Raw genomic sequence first — 18,632 nt, 5'->3', positions numbered from 1 at the left:
TCAAGAGAGAATTGGATTATTAACCCGATGGGGAAAAGACATCAGATACGTAGCTGATTCCAACAGCCAGTGGTGATAGGACAGGCAGAATAACCCTTTCCTCGGATGGAACAATTCTGTCATTTTGTGAATTAGTGAAATAAATTTGGGATTTAAAAGTACGTCTCAGTAATGGCCACCACAAATCTATAAGATCAGAAACCATGAGACATAGGAGCAGAATTAGGCCACTCGGCCCATCGAGTCTGCTCCGCCATTCAATCATGGCTGATATTTTCCCATCCCCATTCTCCTGCCTTCTCCCCATAACCCCCGACCCCCTTGTTAATCAAGAACCTATCCATCTCTGTCTTAAAGACACTCAGTGAATCTTTTGTCTTGCAAACCCATCTGGTTCATTAAATCCCGGCTGTCCTTCCCAAGATCCGCCTACATAATAATAATAATAATCTTTATTATTGTCACAAGTAGGCTTACATTAACCCTGCAATGAAGTTACTGTGAAAATCCCCTAGTCGCCACATTCCGGCGCCTGTTCGGGTACACAGAGGGAGAATTCAGAATGTCCAATTCACCCAACAGCACGTCTTCCGGGACTTGTAGGAGGAAACCGGAGCACCCGGAGGAAACCCACGCAGACACAGGGAGAACGTGCAGACTCCACACAGACAGTGACCCAAGCCGGGAATCGAACCTGGGACCCAGGCGCTGTGAAGCAACAGTGCTAACCACTGTGATATGTGATTCCAGATCCACAGCAATGAACAAACCACTCAGTTGAGGACAATGAGGTAACAGCAATTAATTCTGGCCAGAGAATGAAGGAAAAAAGCAGGAAAGGAAGGTGAGGTAAAGATGGCAAAGGGTAGGAGAGGGAAAGGGGAGGGGAGGGGAGGGGAGGGAGATCAGAGGAACTGGCTCTGGAATTGGCTCCAGGGATCTCCCTGCCTCGCTGAGCAGATCCTAGCTGAAAAATGAAAATCGCTTATTGTCACAAGTAGGCTTCAATTAAGTTACTGTGAAAAGCCCCTAGTCGCCACATTCCGGCGCCTGTTCGGGGAGGCTGGTACGGGAATTGAACCCGCGCTGCTGGCCTGCCTTGGTCTGCTTTAAAAGCCAGCGATTTAGCCCTGTGCTAAACCAGCTGGGTGCTGATTAGTTCTGGCCTCCAAAAACAGGGAGCAGGTGGATCGGCACTTTGGGCCAATGCACTGCACCAAAGCTCCTTCGACAGCACCTTCCAAACCCACCATCTCTACAATCTAGGTGGAGAAGGCTAGCAGATTCCTGGGTACCCGACCACCTGGAGGTTCCCCTCCAAGTCACTCACCATATCGGCCGTTCCTTCACTGTCGCTGGGTCAAAATTCTGGAACTCCCTCCATAACAGCACAGCGGGTGTACCTACACCACAGGGACTGCAGTGGTTCAAGAAGGCCACTCACCACCACCTTCTCACGGGGCAATTCGGGATGGCAATTAAATGCTGGCACAGCCACTGATACTCATATCCCAAGAATGAATAAAAACTTTACGTCTATCCTGCACCGCCAACATCAAGTTGTACACGTAGTTGAGTTTTTGTAGCGGTGTTTGATCCCTGATTAACTTACCTTCGGGCCCCACCTGTCCAAGGGCCTGCCCATTCTGTTTGTAGGGGTTAAACTTGGGTTTCGGAGCCACCACGGGTGCAAATTTCTTTGGTGTTTGTTGAGTGGACACGGAAATGCTGGGGGTGGCGATTGATGCCATGGTCTCGACTCTGGCTGGTACATGTCCAGAGTCATCAGTCTGCCGTGGGGGGAGCCAATTTGGGTTGGACATGTCTTATATGAACCTAAAATGAAGAAGAGGTAAATGAGAGCGTGTTTACTGTGAGGCGGTCACTGAACCTCAATCAAAAACTCACCAAACACCAACTATGCAAACAACATCACTGATAGGTATGGAAGAGATAGGCCATTCCGACCATTCCAGCATCGTAAACGCAGCACCGTAAACCCAGCATCGTAAACCCAGCACCGTAAACCCAGCATCGTAAACCCAGCATCGTAAACCCAGCACCGTAAACCCAGCACCGTAAACCCAGCATCGTAAACACAGCACCGTAAACCCAGCATCGTAAACCCAGCATCGTAAACCCAGCACCGTAAACCCAGCACCGTAAACCCAGCACCGTGACCCCAGCACCGTGACCCCAGCACCGTAAACCCAGCATCGTAAACCCAGCACCGTAAACCCAGCACCGTAAACCCAGCATCGTAAACCCAGCACCGTAAACCCAGCACCGTAAACCCAGCACCGTAAACCCCGCACCGTAAACCCAGCACCGTAAACCCAGCACCGTAAACCCAGCACCGTAAACCCAGCACCGTAAACCCAGCACCGTAAACCCAGCACCGTAAACCCAGCACCGTGAACCCAGCACCGTAAACCCAGCACCGTAAACCCAGCACCGTGAACCCCGCACCGTAAACCCAGCACCGTGAACCCAGCACCGTAAACCCAGCATCGTAAACCCAGCACCGTAAACCCAGCACCGTAAACCCAGCACCGTGAACCCAGCACCGTGAACCCAGCACCGTGAACCCAGCACCGTAAACCCAGCATCGTAAACACAGCATCGTAAACACAGCACCGTAAACCCAGCACCGTGAACCCAGCACCGTAAACCCAGCATCGTAAACACAGCACCGTAAACCCAGCACCGTAAACCCAGCACCGTGAACCCCGCACCGTAAACCCAGCACCGTGAACCCAGCATCGTAAACCCAGCACCGTAAACCCAGCATCGTAAACCCAGCACCGTGAACCCCGCACCGTAAACCCAGCACCGTGAACCCAGCATCGTAAACCCAGCACCGTAAACCCAGCACCGTAAACCCAGCACCGTAAACCCAGCACCGTAAACCCAGCACCGTGAACCCAGCATCGTAAACCCAACACCGTAAACCCAGCACCGTAAACCCAGCATCGTAAACCCAACACCGTAAACCCAGCACCGTAAACCCAGCACCGTAAACCCAGCAGCGTAAACCCAGCATCGTGAACCCAGCACCGTAAACCCAGCACCGTGACCCCAGCACCGTGACCCCAGCACCGTAAATCCAGCACCGTAAACCCAGCACCGTAAACCCAGCACCGTAAACCCAGCACCGTAAACCCAGCATCGTAAACCCAGCACCGTAAACCCAGCACCGTGACCCCAGCACCTTAAACCCAGCATCGTAAACCCAGCACTGTAAACCCAGCACTGTAAACACAGCACCGTAAACCCAGCACCGTAAACCCAGCACCGTAAACCCAGCACCGTAAACCCAGCATCGTAAACCCAGCACCGTAAACCCAGCACCGTAAACCCAGCACCGTAAACACAGCACCGTAAACCCAGCACCGTAAACCCAGCACCGTAAACACAGCACCGCAAACCCAGCATCGTAAACCCAGCACCGTAAACCCAGCACCGTAAACCCAGCATCGTAAACCCAGCATCGTAAACCCTGCACCGTAAACCCAGCACCGTAAACCCAGCACCGTAAACCCAGCACCGTAAACCCTGCACCGTAAACCCAGCATCGTAAACCCTGCACCGTAAACCCAGCACCGTAAACCCAGCACCGTAAACCCAGCATCGTAAACCCAGCACCGTAAACCCAGCACCGTAAACCCAGCACCGTAAACCCTGCACCGTAAACCCAGCACCGTAAACCCAGCACCGTAAACCCTGCACCGTAAACCCAGCATCGTAAACCCTGCACCGTAAACCCAGCACCGTAAACCCAGCACCGTAACCCCAGCACCGTAAACCCAGCAGCGTGAACCCAGCATCGTAAACCCCGCACCGTAAACCCTGCACCGTAAACCCAGCACCGTAAACCCAGCACCGTAAACCCAGCACCGTAAACCCAGCACCGTAAACCCAGCACCGTAAACCCAGCACCGTAAACCCAACACCGTAAACCCAGCACCGTAAACCCTGCACCGTAAACCCAGCATCGTAAACCCTGCACCGTAAACTCAGCACCGTAAACCCAGCATCGTAAACCCTGCACCGTAAACCCAGCACCGTAAACCCAGCACCGTAAACCCAGCACCGTAAACCCAGCACCGTAAACCCTGCACCGTAAACCCAGCATCGTAAATCCTGCACCGTAAACCCAGCACCGTAAACCCAGCACCGTAAACCCAGCACCGTAAACCCAACACCGTAAACCCAGCACCGTAAACCCTGCACCGTAAACCCAGCATCGTAAACCCTGCACCGTAAACCCAGCACCGTAAACCCAGCACCGTAAACCCAGCACCGTAAACCCAGCACCGTAAACCCAGCATCGTAAACCCAGCATCGTAAACCCAGCACCGTAAACCCAGCACCGTAAACCCAGCACCGTGAACCCAGCACCGTAAACCCAGCACCGTAAACCCAGCATCGTAAACCCAGCACCATAAACCCAGCACCGTAAACCCAGCATCGTAAACCCAGCACCGTAAACCCAGCACCGTGAACCCAGCACCGTGAACCCAGCACCGTGAACCCAGCATCGTAAACCCAGCACCGTGACCCCAGCATCGTAAACCCAGCACCGTAAACCCAGCATCGTAAACCCAGCACCGTAAACCCAGCATCGTAAACCCAGCACCATAAACCCAGCACCGTGAACCCAGCATCGTAAACCCAGCACCGTAACACCAGCACCGTAAACCCAGCACCGTGAACCCAGCACCGCAAACCCAGCACCGTAAACCCAGCACCGTAAACCCCGCACGATAAACCCAGCACCGTAAACCCAGCATCGTAAACCCAGCACCGTAAACCCTGCACCGTAAACCCAGCATCGTAAACCCAGCATCGTAAACCCAGCATCGTAAACCCAGCACCGTAAACCCAGCACCGTAAACCCAGCACCGTAAACCCAGCATCGTAAACCCAGCACCGTAAACCCAGCACCTAAACCCAGCACCGTAAACCCAGCATCGTAAACCCAGCACCGTAAACCCAGCACCGTAAACCCAGCATCGTAAACCCAGCATCGTAAACCCAGCACCGTAAACCCAGCACCGTAAACCCAGCACCGTAAACCCAGCATCGTAAACCCAGCATCGTAAACCCAGCACCGTGAACCCAGCACCGTAAACCCAGCACCGTAAACCCCGCACGATAAACCCAGCACCGTAAACCCAGCACCGTAAACCCCGCACGATAAACCCAGCACCGTAAACCCAGCATCGTAAACCCAGCACCGTAAACCCAGCATCGTAAACCCATCACCGTAACCCAGCACCGTAAACCCTGCACCGTAAACCCAGCATCGTAAACCCAGCATCGTAAACCCAGCATCGTAAACCCAGCATCGTAAACCCAGCATCGTAAACCCAGCACCGTGACCCCAGCACCGTAAACCCAGCACCGTAAACCCAGCATCGGAAACCCAGCATCGTAAACCCAGCACCGTAAATCCAGCATCGTAAACCCAGCACCGTAAACCCAGCACCGTAAACCCAGCACCGCAAACCCAGCATCGGAAACCCAGCATCGTAAACCCAGCACCGTAAATCCAGCATCGTAAACCCAGCACCGTAAATCCAGCATCGTAAACCCAGCACCGTAAATCCAGCACCGTAAACCCAGCACCGTAAACCCAGCACCGTAAACCCAGCACCGTAAACCCAGCATCGTAAACCCAGCACCGTAAACCCAGCACCGTAAACCCAGCACCGTGAACCCAGCACCGTAAACCCAGCACCGTAAACCCAGCACCGTAAACCCAGCATCGTAAACCCTGCACCGTAAACCCAGCACCGTAAACCCAGCACCGTAAACCCAGCACCGTAAACCCAGCACCGTAAACCCAGCACCGTAAACCCAGCATCGTAAACCCAGCACCGTAAACCCAGCATCGTAAAGCCAGCACCGTAAACCCAGCACCGTGACCCCAGAACCGTAAACCCAGCATCGTAAACCCAGCACCGTAAACCCAGCACCGTAAACCCTGCACCGTAAACCCAGCATCGTAAAGCCAGCATCGTAAAGCCAGCACCGTAAACCCAGCACCGTGACCCCAGAACCGTAAACCCAGCACCGTAAACCCAGCACCGTAAACCCAGCACCTTAAACCCAGCACCTTAAACCCAGCACCGTAAACCCCGCACCGTAAACCCAGCACCGTAAACCCAGCATCGTAAACCCAGCACCGTAAACCCAGCACCGTGACCCCAGCACCTTAAACCCAGCACCGTAAACCCAGCACCGTAAACACAGCACCGTAAACCCAGCACCGTAAACCCAGCATCGTAAACCCAGCATCGTAAAGCCAGCACCGTAAACCCAGCACCGTGACCCCAGAACCGTAAACCCAGCACCGTGACCCCAGCACCATAAACCCAGCACCGTAAACACAGCACCGTAAACCCAGCACCGTAAACACAGCACCGTAAACCCAGCATCGTAAAGCCAGCACCGTGACCCCAGCACCGTGACCCCAGAACCGTAAACCCAGCACCGTAAACACAGCACCGTAAACCCAGCACCGTAAACCCAGCACCGTAAACACAGCACCGTAAACCCAGCACCGTAAACACAGCACCGTAAACCCAGCATCGTAAACCCATCACCGTAAACCCAGCACCGTAAACCCTTCATCACAATCCCGTCAGCATAAACCCTTGCGCTGCACCCTCTCGGCGCACCCTCTCGGCGCACTCTCGCGCCACACCCTCTTGTCGCACCCTCGCGCCGCGTCACACTGTTTCTCAGAATACCAGCTGAGGCTCAGTGTGATAACATTCTTTTGTTTCTGGGTCACAAGTGTCTGGATTCCAGTCCCACAGCAGGCTGTGAGCTCAAAAATCAAGGCTGACACTTCCCCACAGTACTGACGGAGTGCCGCAGTGTTAGAGGGTCAGTACTGAGGGAGTGCCGCACTGTCAGAGGGTCAATACTGAGGGAGTGCTGCACTGTCAGAGGGTCAGTACTGAGGGAGTGCTGCACTGTCAGAGGGTCAGTACTGAGGGAGCGCCGCAGTGTTAGAGGGTCAGTACTGAGGGAGTGCCGCACTGTCAGAGGGTCAGTACCGAGGGAGTGCTGCACTGTCAGAGGGTCAGTGCTGAGGGAGTGCCGCAGTGTTAAAGGGTCAGTACTGAGGGAGCGCCGCAGTGTTAGAGGGTCAGTACTGAGGGAGCGCCGCAGTGTTAGAGGGTCAGTACTGAGGGAGTGCCGCACTGTCAGAGGGTCAGTACTGAGGGAGTGCTGCACTGTCAGAGGGTCAGTACTGAGGGAGAGCTGCACTGTTTGAGTGTCAGTACTGAGGGAGTGCCGCAGTGTTGGAGGGTCAGTACTGAGGGAGTGCCGCACTGTCACAGATGCTGCTTTTCTGATAAATATTAAACTGGGGCCCGTTCTGCCTGTTTGGGGGGGTGTGAAAGATCCCGTGACATTATTGTGAAGAAAGCTGGGGAACCTCCTTTGTGTCCTTGGCAATGTCCATCCCTCCATCACATCACAAAAAACACATGATCAGGTCACTATCACATTGATGGTGTACGTATTGCACTGCCGAATTACCTCCATTTCAACAGTCACTGCACCTCCCTGACATTGTCTGTAAAGACAAGGTAATGTTCCTGGTTTACCCCCTCAATCCTTCATGGCAGCCTGGTACTCGGTCTCCTCTCCCATTGATATGTTTCTATATCTATTGTGAACAGATTGGTGGGATGGTTGGGGAAGTGACAGATTGAATTTAATGTAGAAAGTGCTAAGTGGTCCCTCTTGGTGGAAAGAGCAATGAGAGGCTATCTTAAAAAAAGGTACAATTCTAAAAGGTGCGGAGGAACAGAGGGAGCAGGGGGTCACTGAAGGTGGCAGAGTTGGTTAATAATTCTGACGGGATCTTCGGCTTTTTAAATCGGGGCAGAGAGTATCAGAGCGAGCTCGTTCTGTTCACCGTGAATAGAACACTGATTCAGCCTGAGCTGGAATATTCTGTTCAGTTCCGGGCGGTGGTCCTCAGGAAGGCTGTGGAGAAATCGGAGAGGGTGCAGAACAGACTCGCGATGGTTCCAGGGACGAAGAACTTCAGTTATGAGGATAGATTGGAGAGGTTGGGACTTGTCCTTCTCTTTGGCGAGATGGCTGTGAGGAGATTTGATCGAGATGTTCAAAATCATGAGAGATCTGGACAGAGTAGAGGGAGATCGAAACTGCTCCCACTGAGAGAGCTCAGGATCTGGAATGCACCAGTGTGTGCTGGAGACAGGCTCAATCAAGGCTTTCAAAAGGTCAATTCGACAATTATCTGAAGCTACGGGGAGAAAATGGGGAATAGAAGTCAGAGGGCTGCTCTTCCAGCGAGCTGCTCTGAGCGAATGGCCTACTCTGTGCTGTAACCATTCTATATTTCTATGTTCCTGTATAAGTCACACAGGCAGAATGAGAGAGAAACACATATAGTGAGAGATTGACAGGCACACATCCTGAGGCAGTGACTGGGGCAAAAATGGAGAGGGATTGAGGTGAGGGAGGCATGAGGGGAAGGAGAGGCAGGGAGGAGGGGAGGAGAGAGGTTGGGGTGGAAGGGGATGAGATGGGAGAGGGAGGAGATGGGAGAGGGGAAATGGAAAAGGGCGGAGATGGGAGAGGATGGGAGAGGGGAGATTGGAGTGGTACGGAGAGGGGGAAAGGGAGGGGGAGGGAGCAAGGAGAGGGAAGGAGAGTGGTAAGGGAGGGAGAGAGAGGAGGAAGGGATAGAGGAGAAGGCAAAGGGGAGATAAGAGGATGAGCTGGGAGAGTGGGAGAGAACAGAGGGAGAAGGAAGGGGGAAAGGGGAGAACGGAGAGGGTGTGGGGTGGTGAAGGGGAGAGGGAGGTGGTGTAACAGAGGTATTACAGCTATCATTCTTCAAGGATGTAATTAACAGAGGGGGAGCTAGTGGATGAAGTTTATTTGGACTTTCAGAAGGCTTTCGACAAACTCTCACATAAGAGATGTAAAATGGGATTAGGGTTGGTTTATTGAGATGGATAAAGAACTGGTTGTCGGACAGGAAGCAAAGCGTAGGAATAAACAGTCTTTTTCCAAATGGCAGCGTGACTAGTGGGGTACCGCAGGGATTGGGGCTGGGAACCCAGCTTTTCACAATATATATTCATGATTTAGATGAGGGAACTAAGCATAATATCTCCAAATTTGCAGATTACGCAAAGGTGGGTGGGAGGGTGAGCTGTGAGGAGGATGCAGAGATTTGGGGCAGCATGGTAGCACAGTGGTTAGCACAATTTCTTCACTGCTTCAGGGTCCCAGGTTCGATTCCTGGCTTGGGTCACTGTCTGTGTGGAGTTTGCTCGTTCTCCCCGTGTGTGCGTGTGTTTCCTCCGGGTGCTCCGGTTTCCTCCCACAGTCCAAAGATGTGCGGGTTAGGTGGATTGGCCATGATAAATTGCCCTTAGTGTCCAAAATTGCCCTTAGTGTTGGGTGGGGTTACTGGGTTATGGGGATAGGGTGGAGGTGTGGGCTTGGGTAGGGTGCTCTTTCCAAGAGCCGGTGCAGACTCGATGGGCCGAATGGCCTCCTTCTGCACTGTAAAAGTTCTATGATCCTTCAGTGTAATTTGGACAAGTTGAGTGACTGCACAAACGAATGGCAGATGCAATGTAATGTGGATAAATGCGAGGTTATCCACTTTGGTAGCAAAGACAAGGCAGACTATTATCTGAATGGCCATAAATTGGGAGAGGGGAATGTGCAATGAGACCTCGTACACCAGTCGCTGACCTGTGGTAAGTATGTAGGTACAGCAGGCGGTAAAGAAGGCTTACATTGCGAGAGGATTCGAGTACAGGAGCAGGGATGTGTTGCTGCAATTGTACAGGGCCTTGGTGAGGCCACACCGGGAGTATTGTGGGCAGTTTTGGTCTCCTTCTCTGAGGAAGGATGTTCTTGCTCTCGAGGGAGTGCAGCAAAGGTTTACCAGACTGATTCCAGGGATGGCAGGACTGTCATATTAGGAGCGGTTGACTAGGTTGGGATTGTTCTTGCTGGAGTTCAGAAGAATGAGGGGGGATCTCATAGAGATTTATAAAATTCTAACAGGACTAGACAGGGTAGATGCAGGAAGGATGTTCCCAAAGGTGAGAGTGTCCAGAACCAGGGGTAGACCATTTAAGACTGTGATGAGGAGAGATTTCTTCACCCAGAGAGTGTTGAACCTGTGGAATTCGCTACCACAGGGAGTAGATGAGGCCAAAACATTATCAGAGGGATTCTCCGTTGGCAGGATCCTCCGCTTCGCCGGCAACGCACTCACGCCCGCGGATTTGCCAACGGCGTGGGGGTGGCCACAATGGGAAACCCCATTGGCCGACTCCGGGACGGAGAATCCGCTGTCGGCGGGGGCACACCACATCAGAATCCTACCCAATACATTTTCAAGAAGGAATTGGATTTAGCTCTTGGGGCTAAAGGGATCAAGGGATATGGGGGAAGGCAGGATCAGGGTATTGAACTTGATGATCAGCCATGATCATAATGAATGGCGGAGCAGGCTCGAAGGGCCGAATGGCCTCCTCCTGCTTCTATTTAAGCGCAGGAACTGATCAGGAGTCAGATACTGGATACTGAGGGAGCTACTGAACTTCTCAAAAAGCCCAGTGGTGTAAGTTCCAATCCCAGTGGGATAAGGAAACTTTATTCCATAAATGTAGAAAATATAAGAAACAAACAACCGTAATAGCTGCTGGATTGTTGGAAATAACCAACCACTTTGTTGATGTAAAAAATAAATAAAAATAACTTCATTGATGTCCTTCATTTCAGATTTGTGCTAATTGTTTGCAATCCAGTCAAACCCTCTTGCTAATCCCAGCTGCAATCACAGAGCCTGTACAAAGTTATTCACTGCACGGAAACAAATCAGGCAGGTACTGTAACCCTCCCCAGCGTTCTGGCGACTTACTCATTGTCACAATGGTTGTCACTTTAGCAACTCTGCTTTAGCCATCTGCTGGGTAAAATCTGAGTCAGCATTCTGTAACATCTCAGCTCATCCAAACCACACAACATCAACAAGACAGCACAAACCGGCTGACCACAGCTCGCTCGTGACTGGCTCCAACATGATAGAGGTTTATAAGATGATCAGGGGAATAGATAGAGTAGACAGTCAGACACTTTTTCCCCGGGTGGAACAAACCATTACAAGGGGACATAAATTTAAGGTGAATGGTGGAAGATATAGGGGGGATGTCAGAGGTAGGTTCTTTACCCAGAGAGTAGTGGGGGCATGGAATGCACTGCCTGTGGAAGTAGTTGAGTCGGAAACATTAGGGACCTTCAAGCGGATATTGGATAGGTACATGGATTACGATAAAATGATATAGTGTAGATTGATTTGTTTTTAAGGGCAGCTCGGTAGCATTGTGGATAGCACAATTGCTTCACAGCTCCAGGGTCCCAGGTTCGATTCCGGCTTGGGTCACTGTCTGTGCGGAGTCTGCACATCCTCCCCGTGTGTGCGTGGGTTTCCTCCGGGTGCTCCGGTTTCCTCCCACAGTCCAAAGATGTGCAGGTTAGGTGGATTGGCCATGATAAATTGCCCTTAGTGTCCAAAATTGCCCTTAGTGTTGGGTGGAGGTGTTGACCTTGGGTAGGGTGCTCTTTCCAAGAGCCGGTGCAGACTCAATGGGCCGAATAGCCTCCTTCTGCACTGTAAATTCAATGATAATCTATGATTAATCTAGGACAAAGGTTCGGCACAACATCGTGGGCCGAAGGGCCTGTTCTGTGCTGTCTTTTTCTATGTTCTGTGTGCACATGTCAATCTGAGCTCAGGGCTGCTTACGATCCCGTCTATACATTACAGCTACAAACCCATTGGAGACAGATTTAAATCCTGCCAGATTCGGATTGAAATCTTAAATACACCTGGCGGCAGTGTGACCGAGACACTGATCGATAGCTAGCCTTCCTCGAGAGTTGGCGTCGTGGTATTTCATAGATTTCATAGAATTTACAGTGCAGAAGGAGGCCATTTGGCCCATCGAGTCTGCACCGGCTCTTGGAAAGAGCACCCTACCCAAGGTCTACAACTCCACCCTATCCCCATAACCCAGCAACCCCACCCAACACTAAGGGCAATTTTGGACACTAAGGGCAATTTATCATGGCAAATCCACCTAACCTGCACATCTTTGGACTGTGGGAGGAAACCGGAGCACCCGGAGGAAACCCACGCACACACGGGGAGGATGTGCAGACTCCGCACAGACAGTGACCCAGCCGGGAATCGAACCTGGGACCCTGGAGCTGTGAAGCAATTGTGCTATCCACAAGGCTACCGTGCTGCCCCAATTGTCACTGGATCAGTAATCCAGAGGGCCAGAGTAATGCTCTGGGGACCCCCGAGTTCAAATCCCACCAGGGCAGATGGTGAAATTTGAATCCATTAAAAATCTGGAATTAAAAGTCTAATGATGACCATGAAACAATTGTCGATTGTAAAACCCACCTGGTTCACTAATGTCATTTAGGGAAGGAAATCTGCCGTCCTTACCCGGTCTGGCCTACATGTGACTCCAGACCCACAGCAATGTGGTTGACTCTTCACTGCCCTCACAAGGGCAATTAGGGCCGGGCAATAAATGCTGGTCGAGCCGGCGACGCCCATGTCCCAAGAACGATAAATGTAAAAAACACACAACAGATCTCAATGTTTGGAAACTGCATGTTGTATTTTCAGCTTTATTCTTTTGACATTTTCTCAGTCTTATCATACTTTAAAACAATACTTGTCGCTGATTAATACGAACAACAGTTAACATTGGGAAATGGAAAACTGACTGCACAGAAACCCAGTTATCAGAAAATCCTCAGCAATCTCGGCCCAACTTCACTTCTGCCCTTAACAGATGTGAAAGTGAAATGTTCCCACTCTCCACACCAAACTGCCACAGGAACAGTATGAGGCCATTCAGGCCCTCCAGCCTGCTCTCTCATTAAACCAAATCTGATCATTTATCCAACTTTGATCTCGATTCCAGCCTTAGCCAAGAGAAATCTATTTTCACGGACTTGGAAATTTCAATTGATCCCCAGCCCTTTGGGAGAAAGTGGTTCCAGATTCTCATTAGCCTTGGTATGAGGAAGGGATTCCTGATATCACTCCTGGCTCGAATTATAATTGCCCCTTGTTCGCACTCCCCCAACAAAGGAAATAGATTCCTTTTATCCACCCCGTCAACAACACCTCAATAAAACCATCCTTCAATAAACACAGCGAGGTACAAGCCTGGTCTGTCCAACCTGTCCTCATGATTGGGCCCTGGCACCATTGTGGTGAATCTATACCGACCTGGTCCAAGGCTAACCTGTTGTGCAGTGTCCAGACTGAATGCCGTTACTCCAGGCAGGGTCTGACCGAGACTCTGGAAAACTAAAGTATCGCTTCCGTGCTTTTGCACTCCCATCCCCTTGAGGTAAATGTGGTGATGTGCATCACTGTAAATACATGTAAGCTAGACAGACACCAGAGGGAGCACCAGAAACATCACACACACACTCAACCAATAGATAAGTTAGATCGGAGGCGACCAATGGACATTCACGATACACAAGGAGGTGACACGACCACAGGGGGGCATTACACCAACCCATACATAAAGGACACCACACACATGATCAGCCCCTCTGGCCAGTGGAGACAGTCAGTGAGGAGAGGCACAGGGTTGATTCAATATTACACCCACCACGTGGAAGACAGCAGATGGTTAGTCAGTTTAGGTAGCTGTAATAGGATTAGCAGTAGTGTCAAACTCAAGTTATAAAAGTGTACATAGTGTAAATAAATGAGTTGAAGTTATTTACACGTCTCGACCTTCCTTGACAAATGCAACACAAGGAAGCCGCTTATGTTACAAAGGAAACATAACAAAACAGTAAAGGCTAACCTCCATTAGCCTTTCCCTGTGCTGGCCAGTGATCTGTCTCCCTGAACATCTAAACCCCCGGACCCCACCACAGCCTCTAGCTTCGAAACACAAAGAGTACAATTTGAATTGGCTTCCTTGGAAAACCTCACACCTCCTCCTCACTGAACTCCATCTGGCACAGTTTTACCCACTCAGTCTATCAATGGCCCCTTTTTAACCCCATGTCCTGTCACCAGATAGTTTACCATGCCGTCCGCAAACTAGAATAGAAAATTCACCAATGAAAACAAAAAATGCTGGAAATACGCAACAGATTTCTGTGTAGAGAGGGAGACAGAGTTAATATTTTGTCAGGCCAAGGACCGTTCATTAGAACTGGAAAAAATTTGAGATGTAACCAGATTTGAGCAGGGAGCGAGTGGGGCAAGGACAAAGGAGGGTCAGTGATGGGGTCTCCCTGAGGAGAGATTGAACGGCAGATAAGTTAGTCTAACAGGGCTGAATGGTGATGGGAAAGAAAAGATATTCAGGAGCTAGTGAGCTGTTGCTGAAAGCAAAAATGAAAGGCAAATATGTAAATAAAAGGAACAAAAATGGGGAAACAGAATTTTTTTTTAAATTTAGAGTACCCAATTCATTTTTTCCAAATAATGGGTAATTTCGCGCGGCCAATCCACCTACCCTGCACATCTTTGGGATGTGGGGGCGAAACCCACACAGACACGGGGAGAATGTGCAAACTCCACACGGACAGTGACCCAGGGCCGGGGTCGAACCTGGGACCTCGGCGCCGTGAGGCAGCAGTGCTAATCACTGAGCCACTGTGCCGCCTTGAAACAGAAATTATTGAACTCACTGCTGAGTCCAGAAGGCTGTGAAATGCCGAATCCAAAGTTGAGGTCCGGGTACTCAAGCTTACGTTGAGCTTCACTGGAACAGTGCAGCAGACCGAGGACAGAGATGTCGGCCTCAGATCCAATTGGAGAATTAAAATGACAGGCCACTGGAAGCCCGGGTTCTTGTGAACTGAGTGAGGGTGTCCCACAATTGGTGGCCCAGTCCACGTTCAGTCCACCCAGTGTGGAGGAAAGCACACTGTGAGCAGCAAATACATTGGACTCAAAGAAGAATTACAAATAAATCACTGACTGACTGGAAGGGGTGTTTGGGGCCTTGGACAGTGAGGCGAGAGGAAGAAGCGGGACAGTTATTATTTCACCAATGTTTGCAAAGCAAGGTACTGTGGGAAAGGGACAGGATGTTGGCGGTGAATGAAGAGTGGACCAGAGTATCACCGAGGAAATGGGTTCTTTGAAATGCCGCAATGAGAGGCGAGCAGACAATGGCTGGATTCCCTGTTTCAGCGGCTAAGTGCCAGCTGAAACGGAGAATTCTCAGGCGTTTTCTGCCACCAAAATTGGCACCGACCCTCACCGATTCCGGTACTGGTGAGGGGCTAGCGGCGACGCCGCGCATGCGCATGGCGGGGACCTGCAGCCGTCACGCCGTACAACATGGCGGGGACCCGACCTGCCAAATACGACCCCCCTGGCCACCCCCCCACCAGTCCCCCCAGCCCTCGCGGAAGCCCCTCCAACAGCAGAACGGCTCCTGGCCAACCGTGGCGGCGCTGGACACAGTCTGGGTCTGCCCCGCCGGGTTCCCAACCGCTGGGACCACACATCAACTGCCTTGTTGGGAACTCGGTCCGTTGGGGGCAGAGCAGCAGGGGAGGGCCTTCCGATGACGTGCCAACGGCGGTCCAACGGTGTGTGGTGCGCGATGCGGTAACGCCATTTCGGAGGGGGCGGAGACTCGATAACCGGCGTCCCCCCCGATTTGGGCATTGGAATGGATTTTCCGCCCGAACGGCAATTACGATATTGGCGTCAGGCAACGGAGAATCCCGCCCAATGTGTTAGGTTCTGGTATCTGGCAGGAGGAGTGGAAAATAATCCACTGAATATGGAGGCTGGTGGTGTGGAAGGTGAAGGCAAGAGGAATCGTATCACAGTGGCTAACACTGGACCTGGGGTGAGGGGAGGGTTCAGAGTGGTTCACTCTGGACCTTGGGCAGGGGGGAAGGGGTGAGAGAGGTCCACACTGGAGCTGGAGCGGGGGGAGGCTCAGTGAGACAAACACGGGACCTGGAGCGAGGGGAGGCTCAGTGAGGTCAACCTGGACTTCGGCAGGTTGGCGATCAGTGAGGTTCACACTGCACCCGGTGGGGCCTCAGGGAGGGGGGTCTGCGTGACTCAGTTGGCATATGGAAAATTAAACACCATTTTCAATCTGTCACTTCCAGGATTATTAGAAAATTCACACCGACTAAACTCAGAATTAATTTCCCACCAAAAACCTTCCCAAAACAATTCCTATTTCCTGTCTCTTCCATGCCATCCTAACCAGACCATATCTTCGTCTGCAGTGAGAGATTGCAACTGCACATATTAAATATCATAAAGAGAACAGCCGAGTGAACAATACTTCGCGTGACCCACCGTTTCTGCTTTGTCAGATTGGAACAGGCTCCACCCAGCAGCGCTATAGGAACAAGATGAGCCCATTCACACCTCCAATCCAGTTCCACCATGCAATTAGACCAAAAACAATCTCAACATCAGCTGCCGTTACCCACCTTGGATTGATTCCCTTTGAAAGGTTTAGGGAACAAACATCATTGAGCTGAAAATCTCGAGGTTTCTCTTCAATCCCGCATCAATATCTTACATCTCTCTAGTGAGTAAATGCTCTCTGCCAAAGTATTTGGGCGTGACAATAACTGTTTACTTCCTGGCAGCAGAACTTCAAGGCAGCATCAGATAATCGACTGGGAAAATCTACCGGCATTCCAAAATTGGCATGTAGCCTAGCCGAGGAGGAACTCCACTTCATCCAGGGCTGGCTGCCCCATACTGTGCGAGCTGCTTCTCACAGATACATAGATACATAGAAGATAGGAGCAGGAGGAGGCCTTTTGGCCCTTCGAGCCTGCTCTGCCATTCATCACCATCATGGCTGATCATCCAACTCAATAGCCTAATCCTGCTTTCTCCCCATAGCCTTTGATCCCATTCTCCGCAAGGGCTATATCCAGCCGCCTCTTGAATATATTCTTGTAACGTATCAGCAAAGGGCTCTATTTGGACACAGGGTGCATGTCCCTTCCGCACATATTCCAGCAGAACTTTGAGAATGAAACAGTCCAGTTGGAGACCATTTGACCCACTGAGCCTGTGCTGGCTACAAATCTCTGTTGAAATTTCTCAATTCATTGCTCCTGCCACAATAGTTAAAGGTGCTCCTGTCCTCGTTATTTAGTTACAAATCTTCGTCGGTATTGGCGCTTTTGGCCTGTTTATAGACCACCTGGTCATCCCGTTAACACCGAGTCTTCCATAGTCTGTCTGATTGCTAATTGGCCCATTTGTGTCATGAAGGCTGCTGGGAAGGAATGTTCACCCAGGAACTTGTTTAGAGTCTCTGACATTGTTCTAACAGGGTGTGTCTATCTGCAAATTTCACTCCCATCAAAACCAGAAACCTATCCATATTTGTAACTTTAGACAATCCAATAATTTAAACGCCAGGACTGATTGTGGAATTACTAGACTTGTAGCCTGCTATACCATCTGCTGAATGCTATTATGTACTCTCCTATGGAGGCATCCTCTGACTTTCTAAATCTGTCAATATCTGACCACAGTAAGAAGTCTTACAACACCAGGTTAAAGTCCAACAGGTTTGTTTCGAATCACTAGATTTCGGAGCCCAACTCCTTCCTCAGGTGAATTCGCAAGGCAGGAAGGTTCCCTTCCAGTCGGGGAACACTTCAGCATTCAGCCTCTGATCTTCGGGTAAGCGTTCTCCAAGGCGGCCTTCAGGACGTGCAAAAACGCAGAATCGCCGAGCAGAAACTTATATCCAAGTTCCGCACACATGAGTGCGGCCTCAACCGGGACCTGGGATTCATGTCACATTATATTCACCCCCCACCATCTGGCCTGGGCTTGCAAAATCCTACCAACTGCCCTGGCTTGAGACAATTCACACCTCTTTAACCTGTGATTATCCTTCTCTCCACTCGCACCGTCTGGACCTGTAAAGACTTAATTACCTGCAAAGACTCGCATTCAAAGTATCGTCTTGCATCACTCACTTTGTCTGTGTGTGTGTTTCTGGAACCCACCTCTTCATTCACCTGAGGAAGGAGCAGAGCTCCGAAAGCCAGTGATTCGAAACAAACCTGTTGGACTTGAACCTGGTGTTGAAAGACTTCTTACTGTGCTCACCCCAGTCCAACACCGGCATCTCCACATCATGGCTAACATCTGACCAGGCCTCATAAGCACTTAATAAGTCGTCCTGTTTGTAAACCTTATCCATGTAAGTTAATAATGTGTCCAAACCTTCATCTCAATCCCAACTGATCTAATACAATTCTGGAAATACCTTACACCTTATTTAGTTTTGTATGGTAGCAAAATCGCTTCTCGGCCTTTTGGCTAAGATCAAGTGCAGTGTTGTAAGGTAGCGAAGGTCCCAGGGTCAACCCTTCCTTTTTTCTTGGGAAAGGACGTAATCCGTGTCCACATGGTAACTCCATTATTCCATTGGTCACAGGGTTAACCCTCATTAAATAATGATGGGCAGTCATCCCTGACACTCTACACCTGGATTCAGCCATTTGTTATTCAAGTTTATCGAAATCAC

The 18,632-nt window shown here is 50.8% G+C and overlaps 1 protein-coding gene across 5 annotated transcripts in view; it reads right to left on the bottom strand.

The window, feature by feature from the left end:
- Positions 1–18,632, bottom strand: part of lpp (LIM domain containing preferred translocation partner in lipoma) — a 672,742-nt gene that overhangs the window by 446,413 nt on the left and 207,697 nt on the right. For 3 of the 5 annotated variants that reach the window (XM_072473629.1, XM_072473633.1, XM_072473630.1), the window contains exon 3: positions 1,613–1,836. The exons of the other annotated variants lie outside the window; for them this stretch is intronic. In XM_072473629.1, coding sequence (XP_072329730.1) covers positions 1,613–1,823 — 211 coding nt within the window. In that variant the 5' untranslated portion in view covers positions 1,824–1,836. The remainder of the gene's footprint in view (positions 1–1,612; positions 1,837–18,632) is intronic. 5 annotated transcript variants of the gene reach the window in all.

This window comes from Scyliorhinus torazame, chromosome 14 (genome assembly GCF_047496885.1).
Source record: "Scyliorhinus torazame isolate Kashiwa2021f chromosome 14, sScyTor2.1, whole genome shotgun sequence".
NCBI lineage: Eukaryota > Metazoa > Chordata > Chondrichthyes > Carcharhiniformes > Scyliorhinidae > Scyliorhinus > Scyliorhinus torazame.
The sequence above is the reverse complement of the archived record's forward strand: the minus strand, read 5'-3'. Positions and strand labels throughout refer to the sequence as shown.